We start from the raw sequence: 25,201 nt of genomic DNA on the forward strand, positions 1-25,201 counted from the left end.
CCTTCAAGAAGACAGCATTCTTTGGAGAAACTTAGTAACACTGGCCAGACAAAGAAGGACAGAGGCCAAGTCATGAACAAATAAGAAAAATATAGGGAATGCAGAATATTTTTAGAAGAGCAAAGAATTCATCACAAATAATTATGACTAATACATAGCAGTAATTTCCTGCCTTAAAACTCAGTGCTAAGTCTTTAAGACAGGCACTGTGCTTTAATCACCTACATCTGTTGCCTTAATCAGCCAGATCTTTAGCACTTAGAAAAATGCCTGAAACACACTAAGGTAAAAAAAAAAAAAAAAAAAAGCTAATGTATCGTAACATTCTACAACTTATACAGCACATGTAAACATTATAAATAATAGTTATGTATTATAGTATGTGACTTCTTTTCTTCTCTTTCATTCATCATTTTATTGACACTCAAAGGAAAAAGCATATAGAACAAAATCATCTGAAAAAGTTCATAGGGACTGGGTATGGTGGGTCACACCTGTAATCCCAGAACTTTGGGAGGCTGTGGTGGGAGGACTGCTTGAGGCCAGGGGTTCGTGACCAGCCTGGGTAACATAGCAAGACACCCATCTTTTCAAAAATAAAAAAAATAAAATAAATTAGCCAGGGGTGGTGGCACTCACCTGTAGTTCCAGCTACTCAAGAAGCTGAAGGTGGAAGATCCTTTGAGCTCAGCGTTTTGAGGCTGCAGAGAATTATGACTGTAGCACTGCACTCCAGCCTGGACAACAAAGTGAGACCTTGTTTTCTCATACAAACTTTTCAAATTCTTGGTGATACATCTATTTGGTGCCCACAAAACTTTCCTAGTTAAGAAGTTTTTAATAGGTGGTCACTCAAAAGACCCTTTAGAAAAATTAAGCCCTGGAAAATATTCAATTAATTCTTACCTCGCATCAAGCTAAAGCAAAGCCCAAAGCAGACATACTGAAATGCACAAGCTCATATTCATCAATGCCAAAGGAGCTGATATATTAAGTACTAAAAAGAAAGACAATTAAAGACAAAACAAGGAGTAGCAGAATTTCCACCACACAATACTCCTAAAGAGACAGAAGAGCACAGCTAAGTTCACTAAGAACCAGATCAACAAATAAACCATGACAGATAACAATTATCTTATTAAGTTAGTTAAATATCAGCAATGCTCTATGGCCCTAATGAAAGAGAAAGTGTTTTTCTAGTGACAAATAAGTATGTAATAGTTAATATTTATTGATGCTTCCTGTATGATCTATTCTACATGGATTATCCCATTAAACGCTCATAATGACCCTATGATGTAGGTACTACTATTAGTCTTACTTTACAAATATGAAAGCCAAGGCATAGAGAAGTTAACTAAACTAAGATCATAACATGCAGTGGAACCTAGAAAAAAGCTGAGTCCAACCCTAGAGTCCCCACTTATCCCTCAGAGGCAAAAAACCCATCGACATTTCTTGGTAAACACAATTTTGGTTTTCTAAACTCTATTTAATTATGAATATATCATTGGTCATCATTAAAGGATAAAAACATACAGTGTAACACGTTTTCAACCACTCTGTTGGTCTCCAGGCAATCATTTTTTTGGTCTCACTCACTCACATGCCACATAGTAACCCTAATCACAACTCAGTGACGGAGCTGAAGAGGAAATAGCAAGGAGCTGTTCCTAATATACTCCTAGGAGGTTCTGCCTCACCTTGAGAATTCCAGAGCATACGTATCTACACCTTTATTTGTAAGCAGTACTACTTCTGACTCTACCCAAATTTTGCTTGTGGTTCCAACAGATTTTTAAAAATGTATATTATTCAAGGATTTTGCCACACATTTCTTTCATACAAGACTCACATGAAAAAACATGCAGACATCATCACATACTTCATATCAACTCATAATAAAGAAAACTGAATTAATAAAATATAATAGCATGCTATTTTTTTCAGGTTTAATCTGTTTCATTCAGGAGCAGTAATGATCTCATCTCATATTCTAGCACCTTGGAAAAATTTAAAGAAGCATTTTTTTTGGAGGACTGCTAATAAAATTATCATTGACATTTTAATTAAAAAAAGAAATGTATGTAGAATAAACAGGACGCTTCCTGGAACAGTCTGCAGTGGCTGCTCCATTGCTTCTTTGTACAGTCTTGGTAAATTATGCAGGCTCTCAGTAGATAGAGCAGCTGTATTTCACTGTCTTCGGTAATGTAATCTACATTTATCACTATTTTAATTAAGTGGATTCTTAATTTGGTACTCTCATTGCAAAGAAAAAATACCTTATTCAATTTTTTTCTTTGGTGGACAGCATCTTGCCAGTCTTGTAAGCCAGAATGTAATTTTAAACATATTTCTTACAGTAACTGGTCATTATTTTCAGAGGAACTACCATATTTGGTTACTAAGAATTTGTTCTTTTTCATTCTATCAGCTTAAAACATTGGTTACTTCTTTAGAGTGATAAAAAGATACTTTCACAATTCTCAGTTTTAACCCAAGTGATATACAAAAAACAATAGGTGGTTTATTATAATATTACATTCAAGATTACTCCAAAGCAAGACAAAACATAAATAAGAACTTTACAAGAAAAACAACAATTTACTGAATATTGAGAACATTCAATTCCAAAGTTCTTTGTGTAAGATTATTTTTATCATCAGGTCATCTGAAGGGTCTAAATCTAAACCAATCATTGTGGAATATAACAGCTTTTAATCATACTGAAGACACGTTCCAAATATTTCTTATTCATTTCCCATAATTATTTGCAATTAAAACAATGTTTTACTTTAAAAAAATTAAATTGATGAATTATGCCAGAAGTATGTTTGTTTTAATTGGTTCACAGAGAAACAATTACTTTACTGTTAGATGGCTTCATAAAGCTGCATTTTTATGCATGAGGTGTCTGAAATCAATAAGGGAAGGCCTGGTATTCAAAAAATTCTGTATTCACCACACATTAATTGAACATCTTTTATGTGCCAGGTACAGAATTAGGCACTATGAATTCAAACCAAAGTAAGACAAAGCCCTTACACAAAACAAAAGGAGTGTATGTACACACATGTACATAAACTGTACAGGACCAAGTGGCTTTTAAACTCTGTTGCTTTGAAAGAGAGGGTCTCTAGGTCCCCATCTCCATTTCAACCAGAAAAGCTCCATTTTCATCTATTTTACAGACCAGTCTTCTTCGTAGCTGGTGGAGAAAACAAAAGCTGTATAGCTAGAAAACACAAATAAGGGCTTTAGACTATTATTACTAAGAACCCAGATAATTGAAAAAGTATCCTAAGTGTCCTAAGTAGTTTCAGATACACTAAAGGGGAAAAATTTTAAATTCCTGTTGTTTTTTTTTGTTTGTTTTTGTTTTTTTAGTTTTATCATCAGTTTTCACATGTTGCTAAATATTGGTTTGTGGGTAAATTTCTACTAAAATAAAGATTCCAAATATAGTTTATTTTAAAAGTTTGGGAATGAGGTATACAGGGAGTTGAAACTGAATGCACATCTCATTATGTGAGTTCACATTACCAAGAAATGCTAACCCAACTTTCAGATTCACATAAATCCAGAAATTGCCAGATAGGACTTTTAAAATCCAAAGTGCATTAAGTGTGTTCTAGATTCTATATTAAAACTTCCTCATATAAAACAAAGCCATTTATTTTCCTAGTGTGGTTTTGGAAATAAAGTTACCATTTGAACATCTCTACTAACCTGACCAATTTAAATATCTTATCTCTAATACCTCACAAAAACATCAACGGATAAGGTGTTTTTAACTCCCGTTTTATAGAAGAGAAAGCAGCCACCGGGGTTAAGACGTGTTCAACACTACATAGCGAATACACGAAGAAACTAGGACTTGGGCCCATGATCTTTTTATGAAAACACTTTCAGAAGCAAAATAAACTTAATCCATAAAATTTTTCTCTTCTAATCTTATGTAAATATGATGCCTGCTTTTATTATCCATAACTTCACATCTAGTTGTATTTTACAATGAAAAACTTAGCTATCAATATATACAATCAAAAAGGTAACCAAAAAAGAGAGAAAAGGAAATCTAAAATTTAAATCAATGCTAATGAATGACAAACACTTTAGTCATTGTGTAACTCCCTTGGTTTGAATTTAAATAATGTCATGTATAACGCCTGGGTTACACAATTCAGGAATAAATAGAAGTCAAATTTTAGGCAGCCCACTCAGATTCTAATTAAATAGAAAAAACAAGTACAAAGGAACTAAATTATTTTTTAAAGATACTCCTATCAGAGTTCAACTTCAAAAAGATATTTCATGAACAGACAGTACAGCCTGTAAGATTCCATCTTTCTCAAATTACTCTGATGAACGTCTGATAAAACTTGAGATTTACCAAGGGATAAAAAGAAGAAGCAGCCAATAATTCTAAATGAAAAGTCAGAATGGTCTTTTGTTCTCTTTGTTTAAAGTAAAGCCACTAGTGAAAAACAAGAATGTCTACTTAGGAAAAAGGGGTCTCTTGTTTGAACAAAAATTAAATTTAAATGTCCTGCTTCTTACCTGAACATTTGAAATCATCTACATCTGTCTAATGTTCCCTAAAAGACTATAGAGGGCACTGTTGCATCAGCTTTGAAGCTTTACAATAGAGGCTGAGAAAAAGAAAACTGTCTATAATGTGCAATTTCTCTAAAGGGTCAAATGCATGGAAATCTACTAAGCCTGATATAAAGGGGAAAAAACTAAAATGTATGTTTTTCTAAAATAGGCTGGACTTCAATGGGGGAAAAAACTTAACAAAAACAACTGTCATATAGAGAAGACTGCACTGCACACACATTTTGCATTTCCCTTTGTAGTGCTTTCATGAGAAAGGTAACTAATCATAGCACCTCCTTATCCACTGGAAACAGCACCCCATTGCAGAATCCTCTTTACAATCAATAGGAAACTGAATGTGGCACCTCATGCAATCCTTCCATAATTCTATCAACAGAAAGAATGCAGCCTGTTTGCATACTTTTGTCTAAAAGGCCAATTCCATTTGTCCCCTCTTGGATAAAATGACAGCTCAGATCAATCACTCTCACATGAAAGTAAACATGCTACAAAAACAAAAACAAAAACAAAAACAAAACAAAGAAGAAGAATCAAAACTGAAATCCTTGCCTATTCTAAGCATAATTTTATTACACATAGAAACTCAAAGCAAAAGAGAAAAACCAAGTTTTCCCTCATAGACATGCATTTTGTGCTATTATACAACAGTATCAGGCTATAAAATAAATAAGTTACATCAAATAATAGTCATGAATCTTACCTTTACATATGGACAGCACTTAATTAAGTTCCATATATTTTCTGTTCTCTCACATCATTCCTGTTACAATTTTTTGAAATTAAATCCAATTAAGTACAGTGTCAAAGGTTCTTTTCATAAATATATACAATAAGACTAGTATACACAGCATAAAGCTTCTTATTATACTACCACTTAATTTTTTTCCACTAAAAATAATGCAAAAGTAAAAGGGAGTTAAATTATCTCATTTCGGTAATTTGAAAATAATGTCCTGAATTGCTGAACCTCTGTAGAAACATGGACATTAGCTGTGAGAATTATAATATCATGATCAAACCAAGCAGAATATGTACAATGAAAAAAAAAGATCCTCTATTAATGCGTATCTAATCACACCACCATATCACATATTAGATAAATCCGCATTAATACAGGTACCATAATAAAACTACGGCCTCTAATAAAGAAACCCAAATTCCCTGGAAAAACAGTATACAACTCATTTTGTCACTCTCAAAATTCCAGAGAGATTAGCACCTTCTCTGAAATCAAAGTGCAGAACTGTGAAAGTGTTAAAAATTCTCCAGTAATATGTCAACCTACTCATAAATCAAAAGGAGGGGAAGGGGCTTTAGATGGTATGTAGATTTCATTTTATTACAAAAGCTCCAGTTTAACAAGTTATTTTCAGCCAATAAAAGTCAAAAGGTAAAGCATTGTTAAAGTGGCTGGTACTGACTCTGAGGCTTTACTTCTTAACTGAAATGCTACTTGAGTATTGCTCCCTTAAATTATTAATTTATGAGTTTTGCTTAGTCTCCTCCTAAGGCAAGGCAGTTCTAGCCCTAGGTATGTTGAATGCATGTAAATAAACAGAAAGCTTTTATAATGGTCCCATAATTCACTAAACATAATCAACAACCCTTTTTAATGAATGTTGAATGTACAACCCTATGAACCAACTTTATATAAACAGACTATATCACTTAAAGAATCTGTAAGATCCTATAGGTAGTAAATGAACAAATTCAGAAAAATTAAACATAGGCTGATTACTTCACTGATCTAACAAAATTAATGCTTAAAACAGAATCAAAGTGCTGATGGGACTATGAAGAGTTGTGTTCACTTTTGAAGAAATCTAAGAGAAAGTGTCACAAACTGTGAGAAAATGTATTTGTAATATTGCTTTTCATCTACCACAGGATGGCTGCAAAAAAAAAAAAATCAGGTAATGTATTTTTAATATGCAGGATATTTAACTAGATATTTTAGTTTACTACTGAAAGAGAGCAGCATATTAAAATCAATTTTAGTCAACTTTAATTTATGCAAAGCTTGATTGTGAGCAATAGCTGCTAAAAGGATGCAACATTGTTGATTCACATACAAGCATTTTACTTGACTACATTGGATAATAGCAGTGCTCCTAAAGGAGTATAAAAAGCAAAGTGATTAGCAGTCATTACTGTTAATTAGTGTTCACATTACATTCCTTGGGATGAATCTCCTTTAAGTTGAATACACGGAAAGTTTATTTTTGAAGGTTTGCCAAATCTTGCCTAGGTAAGTACTGAACTAAGCCGTCAACTACCAGCAAGCAGAATGAAAAACAGGGACGGATCAGCATCCAATTAGTATGTCTAAGTTTTTAAACAGGAAAAGAGCTGAGGGGAATGAGTAAAACTGGAAACTCATACTTCACATTTTGCAATCTCACTGATAAAAGGAGGAAATGTGTGTTTATCAAACTTGCTGTGAGTGCACAGTTCATTTGGAGTCCTGTAAACAATCGCCTGGCTGCCCCACTTCCAAATGCATGTGAAAATCTTGGAGATTCAGAGCATCATATTCAGCAAGCAAGGTCACTCTAGTGATGCCCTGGAAATGGGAAATTAGGAAAACGTGGCAATCAGAGGTTTAGGATTGACCAGAAAAAGCCCTGAGGCTGGATTACCATCTTTCACCACCAGTCAGACTGTCTCTGCTTATTCAGTATTAATACAACAGGACTGCAAGTGAATGAAAATAACTCTATGTACCTAACTGTGACACTGGCTTTCTTGTTTAGAAAATGATAGATATTTGTCACAGCAATAAAATAAAATAATCTCTCACATACAAGCTCTCAAGAATCAACTCCGAAAGAAAAACAGGCTCCTCATGAACCTTCAAAAAGGACCTGGGGAACGGCTGACATCCTGTTGATTTGATAATCAATAGGAAAGATTTCCTTTCCCCCAATACCATTCAGTGCATTTTTAAGTACATGCCAAATCTTCAACAAGGAAGCTTCAAAAGCAATATATCCTCATTAGAGAAAAACACCAATGAGCTAAATGAGCAAAAATTATACTCTTAATTCTGCCCACAGACTTAAAATATATCCTACAGATATTTTTCTATGCATGTACTTACACAAATGCATTGCAGAAAAATGTTATTATAGCATACACAGTATTCCCTAATCTGTTTTCTTCCCTTAAGAATATATACAGACATATTTCTGCAAGTTCATTTTTAATGCCATACAGCATCCCACTGTATAGACACGTCATAATTTACATTGCCAATGATTTCTAAATTTTCAAGTATATTTTAAATTATTTCCTTAGTTATAAATTCCCCAAAGCAGAAATGCTTATTACAGGAGTGTATTTTTTTTGTGTCTGATGAGTTTTGCCAAATTACCATCCAGAAATATTGAACCAATTTACAGGGCTGCTAGCAGTACATAAGGGTATCTGTTTCTTCAAAACCATTATTATTTCTTATTTCTGTCAAAGTGATATTCGCGTTTTCGAGTTAGTAAAGTTAAACATTCTTTTTTTTTGGTCATCTGAATGTATTTCTCTGTGAAATGCCTGTTCATACCCTTAGCCCATATCTCTATTTGGAGACATGCTTTTTATAATAATATCCAAAAATTAGTGAGGAATTCCCCCATTGAATATTAATCCCACCAATAAGAGATTATTTTAAAGAAGAGATATTAATTGTATGGACATTAAAATATCCTATTAAGGTTGGTAACTTTACATGAACCTATATTATAACATTATATTATAGAACAAGACTTCCCAACTTATCCAAAAAGAAAAAGAAAAATTAAAAACTGAACTGGGATTGTAAATATATCTCTGAAGCTATGTTTGCTTTCTATAAATGGAAAAACTTATGATACTAAGTTGGCATCATCAGCAATGTTTTGTTGTTCTTTTTACTGTTCTGTTATTCCAAGGAACAATTATGAGCATATTAAAATTGGAATTGTTTTATTAGCTATTATAAGTCAAGAAAGGAGACTGTAACTATGGATGATAGACAAGTTCCTCATGCTATTATCTTGAATCAAGAATTTAATTAAAATGTGTCACTTTTGAGAAAAGCACTAAGTGTAAGACAAAAATGAAAAATGTCCCCCTCCACCCATCCAAATCAATTCAATTTAGGGCCTCTTTTCAAAGAACCATGAAAGTGGCCAATACCCAAATTACTAATTCCTAATACATTTTCAGAAACAAGTTTAGATTAAAATGCAATTTCAAACCACAGATTTTTTTCTTTTGCAAACAAATCAGTTTAAAAACTTGCAAAGCTATTACCTAGAACAATGTTTCTCAAACTGTGTTATAAACCACTTTTTTTTTTTTTTACATTTCCAACCCTTCAAAGATAGAAACTTGTAAAATACAACAAAATGAATTAAAAGAATAAAATTGTTAAAAGATACAAAACACAAGGTCAAATTTTTATTATTAGATTCAAAAGAAATAAAATTACTCTTTCATATTACTCTAAAAGTTTCTAAATGCTTACTTTCAATTTCTCTCTATATCTTAGCTTGAACAAAACACTTCATGGACTAGCACCAGGCTAATCCCTAGACCACACTTTGAGTAGTAATTATTTAAAATTATTCTGAGAGCTCTGAAACAAGATCAGACACAGATAGATCACTTTGATCCCTGACTTAATAATCCTAACCCCTTATTAAACCATATGCCTTCCCCTCCGCCTGTCAATTTACACATACCTTATTGGTTATGCAATATATATGTACTGTAATATAGTAATATCTGCATGAATTAACAGAAATGCAATTCTGGGAGGCAGCAGAACATAGTGATTAAAAGTACATGTTCTACCACTTTTTAGCTGTGTAACCTTGGATGAGTTACTTAACCCCTCTGTATCTCAGTTTACTTATCTGCAAAGAGTTGATGTAAGGATAAAATTAGAATATATGTATATAGAGCTTATAGCAGCACCTAGAAGATAGTGCTACATAAATTGCAATTATAATTACAATAAGACACAGATAATTGAAAGAAAATCACATGGTTCTGGGTTTTCCAGCAATCAATATAAAGAGGAAACTTTAAGTTGCATGATTTATAGTGTTCATGCAATAAAAACTGTCAAATAGTTATGGTAGGGCTAAACTATTACAAATACTAAGTCCTGAGAGAAATTTCACCCTTGGATTGCCATAAAGTTGACTATGTGATATAAAAATTCTTCACACCATCCCTGGAGCAAATACTCAACAAAAAAATGTGAATATTTCTTATGGACAGGACACCATGATGAGCACTGAAGAGTATCCAAATTCGAAAACATTCACTCCTTGCCCTCATGAGGTTATAAACTAACAGGGAGGATATATTACAAATGCAAATAATTATACAAAACAAGGCATAATAACTATCTACAGAAGTAAATAAAGCAATAGAAATTGTTAAAAACAAAAGCTACACTTGAGGAAATCAAGAGCAATGCCTTGATTACATCCCTATTCTTCTCTCCTTCAACATAAAATATAAAGGCTATTTAGAACAGGCCATGTCCCCAAGCCTATTGTCCCTTCCCTGGCCCCCAACACTTCTTACCTGAAATTTAAGATGCTCTATACTCCCTTTTCTTTTAGATCTTAATGTCTTTCTTGAGAAGTGCACAGCATACTCATCTGCTCTCAGCATCTACCTCCGTGACTCTTCACTCTTTGGAAGCCCCAGAAGACCCATCTGATCTCATAGCACATAGCATAGCATATGTTACAAACTCAGGGGACAACTAATTATTGAGTATTCATGAATACTCCCAGGCTACAAGGCTTTCTGAAAGTGATGGTTAAAATAGTAGCTGTTAATCTTTTGAAAAGAACAGACCACTGTAAGATTATGACAAAAATTTGGCCACCCCGGGCAACATGGTGAAACTTTGCCTCTATAAAAAAATTCAAAAATTAGCCGGCCATGGTTGCATGCACCTGTAGTCCCAGCTATGCAGGATGCTGAGGCAGGAAGATGAACTGAGCCTGGGAGTTCGAGTGTGCAGTGAGCCATGGTCACAGCACCACACCCCAGCCTGGGTGATAGAAAAAGACCCTATCTCAAAAAAAAAAAAAAGAAAGAAAGAAAGAAAAAAAATTTGTCCTCTCCCAGAAAAATTTACACCTACAAAAAAATTTGCATAAAATTTCAGAGTTCAAGAATACCTCTCCCTTCCAGATTAATAAATCCTATCTTAAAGTAGTGTATTATCCTAGATGAAATCTACTAGTCTGATCCTTATTAGCTTTCTGTGATCAAGCCAAGGATATATGACCACTGAAAATCAGAAGAACTTGGATAGGGGTTAAAGAAGTCACAAAAAATGGCTATCAGGCCAATAAAAATGTTTAAAGAGACAAATACATGAAAGGCTCAAAGGGAAGATCATGGGTTATTTATTAAATGATGATTGTTCTCCCTCCCTTCCCCACCTCCCTGCAAAATTATTAGCTAGGAAAGAATCCACAAGAGAACTGGTCTTAAAATAGACCATGGGGCATTTCAATGGCTCCAGAACCAATCTTACAGTACAGAGCACAGAAGAATCAGCAAATTCTGCACAAGAAAGAGAAATAAATGTCTGATAGTTTCTGCCTCTTCTGATTGTCAATGTCTTTTGATAGATATCTATGGGGATCAATATTAGCATAATTTTGTCAACGTTGGACAGGCTTAATTTTGATAAGTTTAACAACTGCTCATTGAGCACCCACTGTGTATGAGGACACAAAGTGACCACAGGGCTCAGCACTGTATACAAATAAGTATGGCATAATTCTGCTGGTGTTGAGAGTTAATTGCTTTTACATACAGGAGCACAAATGATAGCCCCATTCTACTGCCTCTGAAGATAGAACCGTTTGTTGTTGTTGTTGTTGTTGTCGTTGTTGTTTTGAGATGGAGTCTCGCTCTGTCACCCAGGCTGGAGTGCAGTGGTGCGATCTCGCCTCACTGCAAGCTCCACCTCCCAGGTTCACGTCATTCTCCTGCCTCTCAGCCTCCTGAGTAGCTGGGAAGACAGGCGCCCGCCACCACGCCCGGTGTATTTTCAGTAGAGACAGGGTTTCACTGTGTTAGCCAGGATGGTCTCCATCTCCTGAACTCGTGATCCGCCCGCCTGGGCCTCCTAAAGTGCTAGGATTATAGGGGTGAGTCACCGCGCCCGGACCCATTTTTTAAATCTTTTAATTCATATACTCCAAAAAGTCTGAATTTTCCAAACTTGGTTCATTTAACTTTCACACTTAAGTCCTTGCTTAAGGCTTTCTACAAATGAGTTCATACAAAATACACTGCTTAGATTTTAAAGACAAACATGGAGTTAAAATTCTAAAAGAACATGCCAAAATAAATTTTAATGGGAAAAAATCACCTATTCGAACCATTGATATCTTTAGGTTAACCCTCTTTATCTCCTTTTGAAATGGCCCATGCCTCAGTTAACTAACATAGGAAACTAGAAAACATTAATTTTACATGTCTCTTGGAAGGCTGAATTATCTGACTGAAGAAGTCTAAAACAGGCTAAGAATGGCCCAAAATTATAGGCAACAAATGTAGAAGGATCAATTCAATCCAGTCCGTAATATAAATTTGCCCCCATTAAAACTTCTTTCACAATTGAACATTTACCATTCGTTTTCTTCTCTGCATTAACTTACTAATAAAGTCAAGAAGAATTACACTCATCTCAATGCCCACTTGTAGCTACCACTTAATATTAATATACTAATGGAATGTTGTATGCAATGAAAAAAAATGACTTTACTAGATTATTTTGGAAGCTAGAGAATGAAGAAGACGTGAGGCTAAAATGAGGATGATAGGCTCTCAAATATATTCTTGTTTATTTTCAAAACAGATAAATAAGAAAAGAAGAAAGAAATATCCACATTTTATAGATGGAACAACTGTATTCCAGAGAAGTAGAGTTTAACACAATGCCTGTTATAGTCTAGGAGCTGTATGGCGTTTCATAGGAGATAAAAAGAATGAAATATAATCCCTATTCCTCAAGTTGCTTATAATCTTTAAACAAAACAAAACCCACAAGATAGATTTTTTTAAATTATATCTTTGTGTATTAAAATAGAGTAAGTACTACAAGAGAGTTAAAATGTGACATGAGGGTTTAAGGAAGGAAGATACTATATTCAGTGGGGTGAATCAAGGAGGACATCAGGAAAGAGATGCCATGTAAAGGAAGGAGTTGGAAAGGAGAAGTTATTTCTGACTAAAACACAGCACTATTCAGGAAAGGCATGGACCATATGGAGAAGAATGAGTTCTGACAATAGCCTAGTTTAGATGGCACATAGCTTACATGTAGGATAGTCTGAGAATAGACAAAAAATAAACTGAAGTCATATTGCAGTGCACCTAGCAGAACGATGCTAAGCAATGAATGTCTGATGGAAAGAGAAATGTGATTAAATCTACACTTTAGAAATATTCAACTCACAGGAGTTTAAAGGATAAATATAGGGGATGAGAGACTGGAGAAAGACCAGAAGTAAACTTCAAGGGGTCAATTAACTTACAGGTCTAAAGTCAGGTTCAATGTTTATGATTCCCAAGAGGCTATAGAATCCATTATGACTTTATATTTTGCTTCATTTACCAACATATGTGTAATTGCTTATCAAACAATAATGCAATAATTTGAATTTCATCTATATAAATTATTTGAAAAGATATTAATATCATAGTTTTGCTTATTTCTGTGAATCCACACTAGGTGCTTTTAAGAAATAAGGATAAACTATTTCATTTGATATGCATTTCACATAACTCTATAAAGAAAATTTTAAATGATAAAAGAACAGTCAAGACCAAAATTTATTAAGAATTGATTCTGATTAAATGAACCCATATTGATATGAAGCATCTTCTATACCATCCTTTACCAGATTAAAGAGATGACAATGACGGGATGCTATAAAATTTAGGATCATAATATCTGTAATATATAGCTATCATAATTCATTTTGATTACCAATATTGCTCAGTAAAAACTATATAAATTAGCTGTGGAATTGTCAGTTTACAAGGTACTTTATATAGACTCTTTGTCACTATTTATTTAAATACCATCATCAAGTCCAATCAATATCTGTAGAATGTCCCCTTTTCACCTTTCCCCTTGGCATTCCCCAAGTTCAGGTTCTCAAAATCTTTCAGATACCTAGTATCCTCGTTTTTAATTTGAACTCATCTACAGAGTTGCCTATCGCTAATCCATTTCTTGTATTATATTAGTGGTTCACCCTCATGACCATAAGAATTTGTTGAGCAGCAAAAAATACACAATGTGTATGGCATAGCATACACATATGTGCCTGTACATATCTATTGCATTACACAAAATGATAATTAACCTATGTACAATGCACATTGATATTTTCTATTATATTCTAGGCTCTTGCATTTTTTATAAATAGTTGTCACTCATTAAATTGAGTTTAGAAAAATACCACCTCAGGGGCTTTCCACCATCTGAACAATCCTTAACCTAAAATTTAAGACACTGTCTTTTTTTGGTATTAATCAACCATTACAGGCTTATTTTCCACTACTCCTCAAACTTTAAACCCTAAATCAAATTGAACACTCTATTTCCCTAATACATTTCATAATTTCCAGGTTATATGACTTTGGCTAAGAACTTCCTTTAATTTTTAACATTCTCTTAGCCATCCTCCAATGCCTGTCATCTGTCAAAATCGAAATAATCTTCAAGGATATTCTATTAGTCTGCTCTCGCACTGCTATAAAGAACTACCTGAGGCTGGGTAGTTTTTAAAGAAAAGAGGTTTAATCAGCTCAGTTTTGCAGGCTGTACAGGCTTCTGCTTCTAGGGAGGCCTCAGGAAACTTACAATCATGGCAGAAGTCGAAAGAAAAGCAAGCACATCTTCACGTGGCCAGCAGGAGAGAGTGAAGAGTGAGGGGCTAAACACTTTCAAACAACCAGATCTCAGGAGAACTCTATCATGAGAACGGCAAGGGGGAAGCCCACCCCCATGATTCAGTCACTTCTCACCAGGCCCCTACTCCAACATGAGGAATCATAACTTGACATGAGATATGGGTGGGGACACAGAGCCAAACCGTATCAGATATCAAATGTAACTTGCCCATAAGGCCCTTCTGATCCCCCAAACGGGATTTTTTCACCCTCTGAACTTCCATAATCCTTTAATTGCATGCTCTAATGGCAATTGTACCTTGTATTAATTTCTCTGTGTATGTGTCTTATCCTTTCAGGGTCTGTGAGGGCAAAGACTATGTCTCATACATATATTTACTTTCCAATACTGGTACATTATAAGCATTGAATTAATGTTTGACAAATGAAAGAATAAGAGGACTAAGAAAAACAGTAGTAGTATAGGTTAAAATTAACAGGAATGTCAAGGTCAACTAAGACATTTATTCAACTCCTCTTTATTCACTCAGTATTGTCCCACATCAGCACATCACAGAACAAGCTCCTATTAAACCATTTCTAATCAAAAAAACAAAACAAAACAAACAAACAAAAAAACCTCATCACTAAGTATTTATTGATATCTTTTTTTTTGATTATTTAATGATTTAGGCACTACAAATCTGCTGACTGAAGATGTTCCCAATTTAAAAGGCAAAGTTGTTTTAAAAATATCAGTTCAGGATCTATTACTGTGAGACCACCAATAAAGTCACATGCTTCAAAACTATGCAACAATAAAGAAATAAAGAATTTATGCTTATCAATCTGGATAATGTATTCTCAGTCATTTAATAAGAATATGGCAAGACAAGATAAACTACAGGCCTAGAAATGAAGTAGAAGACTATAGGACAGAGACCTACACCTAGCATCCCAGACAACACAACTCCAGAAGGAGACAGCTACAAAAGATTTCTTTGAAAATAAATAGTAGCATAGGAAAAGAAACCAAATAAACAAAAACAAACTAAAAAAACCAACCAGTCAAAAGGACACAGACACTAGAGACTGAAAATAAAAAGAAAGAAATTTGAAAGAAAAGTCAAAAATACACAACACAATGTAAGATATATAGAGTAGATGATAAGATAGGAAGAAATCCATAGTTTGTAGAAGAGAGGAATATAGGATATAAAAATAAGCCAATTGATAGAGAGGCACTGACTCTGGGAAAAGATAAACACGAAGGGTATATATGTGCATGTGCAATATATACACACAATCACTGATACCAAGTGGAGGAAAGTTCAAGGTTGAAGAGACAGAATGATCATTTTGCCAAAATGAGGGAGTCACATTTTCTAGGCTTTAGGGGGAATTTATAGATGAAGGCTTTGCACCTGTGATAAGTTTAGGAACTATAGTAATTGACAAATACGGTACAACATTTTATTTCCAGACAGATCTTCCATCATGTACTTCCTCATGCATGCTTGACTTTATCATCTGAAAGGGCCAGATATGGCACAGCCTCAATAAAGCTGCACCTGGGAGTGAAAATGACACTGGTATGTTCCAATGCCAATTCTTCCTGTTTAGAGTCCAGAATCAATACTAGAAAAGCATTTCTTATGCCAAGGGACCAGGTTTAATGTCCAAAATCTTGGGAACTGAAAGGGCTGGAGGCAAGCTGTGCAATTCTGAGGAGCCAGGAGCAATTTGTACAGGGCTGTGTGCCTGTTTAATTAATGCTATGTCTGGGTCCTCCCTGAAAATCTTAAGTCCATCTTACATGTTTCACCCACTCCAAACCCTTCAGATTTGCCATCTCAGGTTTTTCCCTCATGAAGTGAAGTGAAAAGAGATCCACAAAGTAATTTTCCACCATCATCAGGTTTTCTAAAATGCATACACTAAAAATAATTTGAAAGAGTTTCTGCTCAGCATTTTCATAAAGCAGTGTGCAGAAGGAAACTATTCTTGGTACAGTTAGTGGTTACACTGATAGGATGCCTTATTTTGAAAACTTCCACTATGATGTCCATTCCATTTATTATGATATTAAGCTTCTATGTAGAAAACAAAAGACAAAATGAATTTGCCAATGGTTTTATATCACATATCATAGTAACATGGCTCCCCTGTATTAGATAATTACAGTAAATTTTTTTTTTTTTTTTTTTTTTTTTTTTTTTTTTGAGGCAGAGTCTCACTCTGTCACCCAGGCTGTGGAGCATAGTGGTGTGATCTCAGCTCACTGCAACCTCTGCCTCCCAAGTTCAAACAATTCTCTCACCTCAGCCTCCTGAATAGCTGGGATTACAAGCACGCACCACCACGCCCAGCTAATTTTTGTATTTTAATACAGACGGGGTTTCCCCATGTTGGCCACACTGGTCTTGAACTCCTAAAAGTGGTCTGCCCACCTCGGCCTCCTGAAGTGTTGCGATTACAAGGCATAAGCCACTGTGCCCGGCCTAGGTTGGAATAATTTGATACATTTTTTTTTTTTTTTTACTAAACTTATTCTTTTAATATTCAATATTCTTTTAAGAGCCTCCATATGTTAGGAACTCTGCTAGGACAGATAGAAAAATGAACAGCGCTATCATGTTTTTCAGGTCTCACAATCTAGCAAAAGCGACAGCCACAAAAACAATCCTAATAATGCAATGAGACCCACAGTAGAGTTATAGACAAGCTGCCATGGAACAGAAAGGAGGAAGGTAAATTAGGATAGGTTTCACAAAAGAATATGAGGTGAGAAGGGGTTCTCCAGGAGGACAAAGAGATAAGCATAAAGAAAAGCACAGCCAAAGACTCAGACATGAAAAAGCAATCTCCTAGAAACCTAATTAGTTCATTATAACTTGATCCCAGAGGTGCTTGTGTGGGAATAGCAGGATCAGACTAGTAGGATTGCCAGGGCCTCTTCTTAAAGAGCCTTCTGTGTTAGCCTAATGTGTTTGGACTGTATCTTAATCATGGGTCATTTAAGCATTTATACACATCAGCTGCCAACAACTTAGTAGAAGAGGTGGATGGAGCATAGGGCAATACTGAAGCCAAGTTGATTAGGGGGCTCTCACATAGTACAGATGAAAAACCAGTAGTGGTGAGAATGAAGTCAAGGGGTCAGATTTTAGAAGCCATACCAGCATTATCTATAATAGCTGGAGCTATAATGGTGATGGTTGAGGGGGATGGAGTGGAGAAAGAGACTGAGAAAAAATGGAAGTCTCATAATAAGGCCTAGGTTTTGACTTAGATGATGAGGTAAATCATGATACTTTTAATTAAGGAAATACAGAATATGGAACAAGTTTGTGTAGGAAGATAACAAACAAGTTTTGAATTTGTTTAGTTTACCATACCTGTGGAATATTAAGGTGGAAAAATCATGAGCAACTGAATATACAGGTCCTTAACTACAAGCTCACTGCTTCAGCCTCAATGTTCAACTGTTTTTGAAAAAAAAAAAGAGGATGAGGAAGGAAAAAAAGGAGGAAGGGAGGGAGAGAGGGAAGAGAGAAGAGATTGAAAAAGAAGAATCGGCTGGGTATGGTGGCTAACACCTGTAGTCCCAGCACTTTAGGAGGCCGAGGCAGGCAGATCACCCCAAGTCAGGAGTTCGAGAACAGCCTGGACAACATGGCGAAACCCCATTTCTACTAAAAATACAAAAAAAATAAATAAATAAATAGCCAAGTGTGGTCGCGGGCGACTGTAATCCCAGCTACTCAGGAGGCTGAAGCAGAAGAACTGCTTGAACCTGGGAAGCAGAGGTTGCAGTGAGCTAAGATTGTGCCATTGCGCTCCAGCCTGGGTGACAAGAGCCACACTCAGTCTCAAAAAAAAAAAAAAAAAAAAAAGAATCATCTAGGATGGTTTCCAAGTTGAAACCTACACATTTTTAGGAAACACGTTACTCTTTGCCCCCCTACCAGAGTTCACCCTTCTACAGGCAACAGCCTGATCTATATTTGGAGATTAACCTTCCTTTACTCCTAGGAAACATATTCCCAGTAATCATGATTCCATCTCTTAGTTTAGGAATGACACACAATCTAGGCCTACCCAATCAAAGTCATCTTCTCCCAACCACAACTGACTGGTGAATGTGTTACACGTCAGATCAGTTAGGTTCCCCTTTAAGCTGTTTAAAATGAAAACTGGGCCAGGTACGGTGGCTCAAGCCTGTAATCCCAGCACTTTGGGAGGCCGAGACGGGCAGATCACGAGGTCAGGAGATCGAGACCATCCTGACTAACACGGTGAAACCCCGTCTCTACTAAAAAAAAAATGTATAAAAAACTAGCCGGGCGAGGTGGCGGGCGCCTGCAGTCCCAGCTACTTGGAAGGCTGAGGCAGGAGAATGGCGTAAACCCGGGAGGGGGAGCTTGCAGTGAGCTGAGATCCGGCCACTGCACTCCAGCCTGGGCGACAGAGCGAGACTCCGTCTCAAAAAAATAAATAAATAAATAAAAAATAAATAAAATAAAATAAAATAAAATGAAAACTGGAGCTTTTCCTACTATATTTTAGCCAAGAAGCATACAACTGGGAGCCATCCTCTAATTACAAGGTCCTGACTGAGAAGAGAGTCTACAGAAAGTAGAGGTAAGAGAGAAACAGAAAACAAAACAAAACAAAACAACAAAATCTTGACTTTGATTATAAAATTTGTGTCCTATATCTAGTTATTTTGAAGTTAAACTTACCTTTAGATTGCTGTCAATAAAAAAAATAATTTTTAGTTATTTTTATGATTAAATTTATTTATGTATTAAATATTTATTAAAATTTTGATCCCTCAATTATTACTGTCAATAATAAACAGAAGGAAAGAACCAATGAAAAAAGGATTTCAATTAATTTATTAAGTTAGAAAGCAGATAAAGAAGGAACGATGACTGATCAGTCAGCAGAGACAGCCATAATCTACTGTTTGCATGGAAGAGAACAGAGCCAAGAAAGGAACCAAACTAGGCCACACTATCCTGAACTCCAGGAATAACAAATATGAGATGTGGGGTTGTGAAAATTCTAGAGTCAAAAGCATTCACAGTCGGCTTTCCTCTTGTATTATTCTTGGATATGAAAAGGCAACCAAAACATTAAAGAAAAGTCTATGACATGAAAGAGAAGAAAACTAAGAAAAAAAAATCTCAAAGAAAACATCAGTATCAGCCGGGAGCGGTGGCTCACGCCTGTAATCCCAACACTTTGGGAGGCCAAGGCGGACGGACCACCTGAGGTTGGGAGTTTGAGACCAGCCTGACCAACATGGATAAACCCCATCTCTACTAAAAATACAAAATTAGCCAGGTGTGGTGGCACATGTCTGTAATCCCAGCTACTCGGGATGCTGAGGCAGGAGAATTGCTTGAACCCGGGAGGCGGAGGTTGTGGTGAGCCAAGATTGTGCCATTGCACTCTAGCCTGGGTGACAAGAGCGAAACTCTGTCTCAAATGAAAAAAAAAAGAAAGAAAACACCAATATTTCAGGAAACGAAAGATAATATTTAAAATCTCTGTTTGTATTTTAAGAGGATATAGGGATGTTACATCTATAGAAAGAAAAATAAGTTGTTATTAAAAAACAATGGACAAACAAGAAAAGTTCTTGACTACTGAAAATATGATGGCTAAAATTTAAAAAATTTAGCAAGAAAGTAGGGAAATTTAAAAAGGAAATCTCACAGAATGTACCACAAAAAGACACTGAGATAGAAAATACATTTAAAAAAAGAGAGACATGAAGATTCACTCTAGAAGGTTTCATGTCTGACTAGTGAGAGTGTCAGCAAAAGGGAACAGAGAAAATCAAAAGGAACAAATTATCAAACAACTAGTGGAAGAACCATCCTTACACTGCAATTCTATTGGCTTTGCAATATGTTGTGTATCAGATTTGACATCAAGTTTTCTCCCGTCAAAAAAATAAAAATGGCTATGGCAGTTTTAGGTCTCACATCCACACATCTCTCTGCACAGAAGGAGAAGAGCTTATCTTCTGCCAACTACCCAACATTCTAGGCTTCATTCTATTAGGACAAACATAGGTTAACAAAACCACCTCTGATCCAATCACAGTGGCCAGAAGAATGCCATGTTCTGACTGGCTATCACCTGGATTACATGCCTATGCCCAAACCATCAATCAGAGACAGAGGACAAGGGATGTGTCACTACTCAATAGGGATTTAGGGAAGGGATGCAGGAGAAACAACACTCAATACAGCATTACTGTGATATTTCAGTACACCATGCATGAAGACACATCATAAAAGTTAACAGAGAAGAAAAACAGACCAACTAAAAGGGAACAACAATCACACCAGTATCTGCAAAAGGCTAGAGAACCATGGGGCAATGCTGTCTATGATTTGAGGGAAAAATGACTTTCAACTTAAAGTCCTAAATTCAACCAAATCAATAAAATATGAGGGCAGAACAGGAACATTTTCAAAATGGAAAGATTCCAAAGTCCCCTAAGGCAGTATCTTAAATATAGATTATACTGAAACTAAGGAATAAATCAAGAAAAAGGAAGACATCAGATCCAGAAAGTAGCTCCAACCCAATAGAACAGAAAGAATATAATCCCTACGTATATTTCCTATAGAGATATAGTGCTTATATGTATCTTTCTGTAACTATTACACTGCTCGTGTGACTTAAAACAGACAGAATTGGAAATTACTATATTTTCAGGAAAAATACAGTTATCTATTAAACTAAACTAGATAAGAACTGAAGTTACATTTTAACAGTAAAGAAATTCTAAAGAATAAAAGATTAGCCACATGAAAAATATTTTGCAAACCTTGAGATACATACCTCTAGCTGTCAGAGTCACCTGATAATTTATGAGACAAAGGCTTATTACATTTCTATTAGGTGTCATAATTTCTACAAAATAGTTATGAAACTTGTAACTCTCTAAGTTCTTCCAAGTCTTTCCTACTTCTTTTCGGCAATTAGTAAATTAAACTCTTTGCAAAAAGGAACATCTATTCAAAAATTAGTTTTAATATTTGTGGGGAAAATGTTACAAAAACAAGACTTACATGTGAAAGCTGCAAAGCTGTAACTGGTTATAAATAAATGTATACAATGAAAATAAATCTAAATGCTTTCCATACTCCATTAATATTCAAAGGATTAAAAAATGCAGTTCTTTCTTTTTCTTAGAACAAGTAAAGACTAACTTGAAAAATTATAGCTTTTCTAGATTCGTTTTTTCCATAATTACTCAGTTATTCATCAGAATATGTAAGACCTCTATTGGAATCTTTGCAACAGTGTTTCATAAATGAATTTAACTATAAAAGCCTAGTTATACAATCACTTCCATAAAAGCAATATATTTCTGATATTTATGTCCTTAAAATATCCTATAGTAAAATTAATATTTCTACACAGGAAAAGAAGGAACTATTTAGTCCCAGACAACTTGATAACATATCTTTCAACTATAATTATCATGTACAAACTTCCAAAGCATAAGTTGTCAAGATTTTAACATTAGCATTAATTTATGTCATAACTGATGGTTACCATAAAGATAATAATGGCAAAGCATCCATTTCTCCAAAGACAGCATGGATGGAAAGGAAAATTTCTTCTTAATTATTGCTAATCTGTCCATTTTTAATTAAATTTATTATTAATAGTAACTTATTATCTCTCTCTCTCTCTTGCAGGGCTGTTATCACAGAGTTTCTCCAAAGTGATCAAGCTTGTGATTTTTAAGCAAGCCAATTACTTCAGTGTGAGTCTCATCATTTTATAATATTGGTTTATATAAAAACGTAATGCCCAAATTCTTTGTACTATGAGAAAGAAATTTTGAAAATGCAGGATTTGCACTCAGTATTTCACACTTCAACGTGAACACTGTCAAGATCATAATTGCACCCTTTTGGAGATATGACCACTAAAAGTAGGATTCTTTAAGCCTTCTACCTTGTTTGATAATGAAAATGTTTATTAGCATTTATCTTCCCAAAGGGAAGAAAGCAGATCTCTGTGATTTCCTTTCAAAAGTATCTACTTCTTATGCCATCCATAACTAAGCAGAAAATTTTGGTACTCCTCTAAGAGTTTTTCCTATCAGTTTCTTTTTAGAATAAAAATTAAAATGTTCTGACATACAAAATAAGAACTATTGTAGTCAAATTTTAAAAGAATTTCAGTGCTTCATATATTTTTCAAATCAAGAGCCTTAATTAACTTTTGATTTGTATGAAAGTCAAAGTATGTCGTTTAAGTAGCTACTTGAAACTAGAAAATTTTCATGACAGAGGTTCATGAGATAACTTCTGAAAAAACTGAACTTCTCTCAAGAGTGAGAAAGTGAAATGCAATGTCCCTTTGTAAAGGAAGGGACAGAAATCTTTCCTTCCCCTTGCGAAAAATAGTAAGACATCAAGAAATACTGGCTTGAATATCCTACTTCATCAAATCTGCCTTATAGGAATCGATTGTAACTGAATAAAAATTCATACTTAGCCAACTATTTGAATACAGTTCAGTATTCTTCTATCAATAAAAATGAAAAGATAATTGCTTAATATAAAATCATCCTTATTAATTACCATTTACTGAGTATAGTAACTATTAGATATATGAGCCCAAATATACCCTCCTAGAAATTAATGAGTGCAAAATGGCTGCCAAACTCTTACATACTGTGACTTATACATTAAATTCATACCTGTTCCAACAGATTTAAGCAAGCTTCAATCTCTCATTTTTTTTATGTCTACTTGTTAGCTTATCAGAAATGTCTTGCTTGACCACCATATGTAGCACTACCTCCACAGCTATGTCCTGCCATCATGTGCTATCTGATTCTGCTTCATTTTTCTTCATAGTACTGTTCACTATCAAGCATGTTATTTGTTTATTGCCTGTCCTCTTCCACTAGAAAGTGAGCTCCATTAGCACAGGCCTTTAACTTATATGTTCACTGTTCTATCCCCAGTGTCTGGCACTATATGCCAGGCATATAGTAGACATTCAAAAAATATTTGTTAATAAAGAAATTAAATGGCCATCAGCTCTAATCTTTCTTTTCCTTAGGAATAGAAAACTTAGTTTAATATCATTGGATAATCCTGGATGCCAAACTATACAAAAAGTCTTATTTTTAAATATCATTTAATATAAAGGCATACTCACCATTTGGAGCTTTTTTATAACCAAAAAAAGACAAAATATCCTTTTAAAGAATAGTAGGGCTACTAACAATTGCAAATTATGAATTTCTAAATAATTTGGCAAATGTAATTTCTTAAATTACACACTAAATTCAAGATACTTAATTGGTTACTCTGCATACCTTAACAAGTTTCAAAAGCTCATAGAGATCTTCAACCTCATCACCTTCACATTTGGTGTATACTTGTCTTGTATCCAAGCTCCTTCCTCTTATGGTTCGGCGATAGAGGGGAAGAGCCATTGCTTCTGCATACAAGTCAATGGCATGGTGTCCCACTGTCTGATACATGTAGCTATCCAGTTCATCAGACCCCACTGCAACAATTAAAATGGAAATAATTAGCAAAAGAGAGTGAAAAAGAAAGTGGATTTGAAAGCTCATCCAGGTTTTACTGCTTGAAGAGTAGTCGACACAGAACTTAAAAGCTTGCTATATTTCTCTGCATTTATGTAGTGAAATAAAAACGGAAGAATTGTACATTTGTCTGTAGTTGCATCTAGTTCATATCACCCCTAATAATCTCTACTGCTAATTACAAATACAAATGTATTAATACATAAATCTGTTATACCATATATGGCAAACATTTAAAGACTAATGTATCCAATAAATTTTGATTAGTTTATTCAGTTAAAGATTTTTATTACATAAATGTTTTTACACATCATTCAAGGTTATTCACGAAGTCATCTAGACTTGTAGAAAAAACCTTTCTTAATTAAATATCTACTTAGTAAGTGACAAATATTGGTAAGAAAAATTTCAGATTATTTTGGTATATTTTATATTCAGATATTCAGTACCTTATAATAAAATATGTAAATAGACATAAATTCAATATTGTTAGAGCATTAGAGCAGTTTCAAATGTGCATAGAAACATGATATCTTAAGCTAATCAATAATATAATCAGTGGTTGTCACAAGATTCCACAAATATCAATATGAGTAAAATATTCAAAACAGATGAGTCACATCAGAGCTTTGGGTGATATAAATGAACTTAGAAATATACTGGAATAGACCTTTTGATCTCGTAACCTTACTTTTCAGAAAAAGAATCATGAATATATACAAAGATTATTTGCAAAGATATTTATCACATTATTTAAAATAGACTAGAAATTATAGTATATTCATATAATAAAGTACTATGTAGCCACTAATATAATGTTGAAGAACATTTTCTAAAGTATGTTCTGTGGCATACAAATCCCATAAGATATTAATAGGTATGGGATGATAAAAAGATTTAAGGTTAAAGAAGTTTAGGAAACATGGGGATAAAAAGCGTTAAATGGATGTCTGTGGTGTAAATCTTCCTAGGCTAATATGCTTTCAGGTACTCCAACAAGAGCAGAGAATATGAACTATCTCTCAAATTTATCTACCCACAGAACAT

The 25,201-nt window shown here is 34.6% G+C and overlaps 1 protein-coding gene across 25 annotated transcripts in view; it reads right to left on the reverse strand.

Moving 5' to 3' along the window:
- The window catches only part of DPH6 (diphthamine biosynthesis 6), a 452,678-nt gene that overhangs the window by 420,459 nt on the left and 7,018 nt on the right, over window positions 1–25,201 (reverse strand). For 21 of the 25 annotated variants that reach the window (XR_012414756.1, XR_012414753.1, XR_012414752.1 and 18 more), the window contains exon 3: window positions 23,921–24,114. Coding sequence is in view for 4 of the 25 variants with exons in the window: in XM_073995460.1 (XP_073851561.1) it covers window positions 23,921–24,114 (194 nt within the window). In the remaining 21 variants the exon portion in view is untranslated. Of the gene's footprint in view, window positions 1–639; window positions 738–23,920; window positions 24,115–25,201 lie in introns of all 25 variants that reach the window. The other 4 variants (XR_012414758.1, XR_012414760.1, XR_012414759.1 and 1 more) reach the window with 1 other exon arrangement.

Source organism: Macaca fascicularis, chromosome 7 (assembly GCF_037993035.2).
Source record: "Macaca fascicularis isolate 582-1 chromosome 7, T2T-MFA8v1.1".
Taxonomy (NCBI): domain Eukaryota; kingdom Metazoa; phylum Chordata; class Mammalia; order Primates; family Cercopithecidae; genus Macaca; species Macaca fascicularis.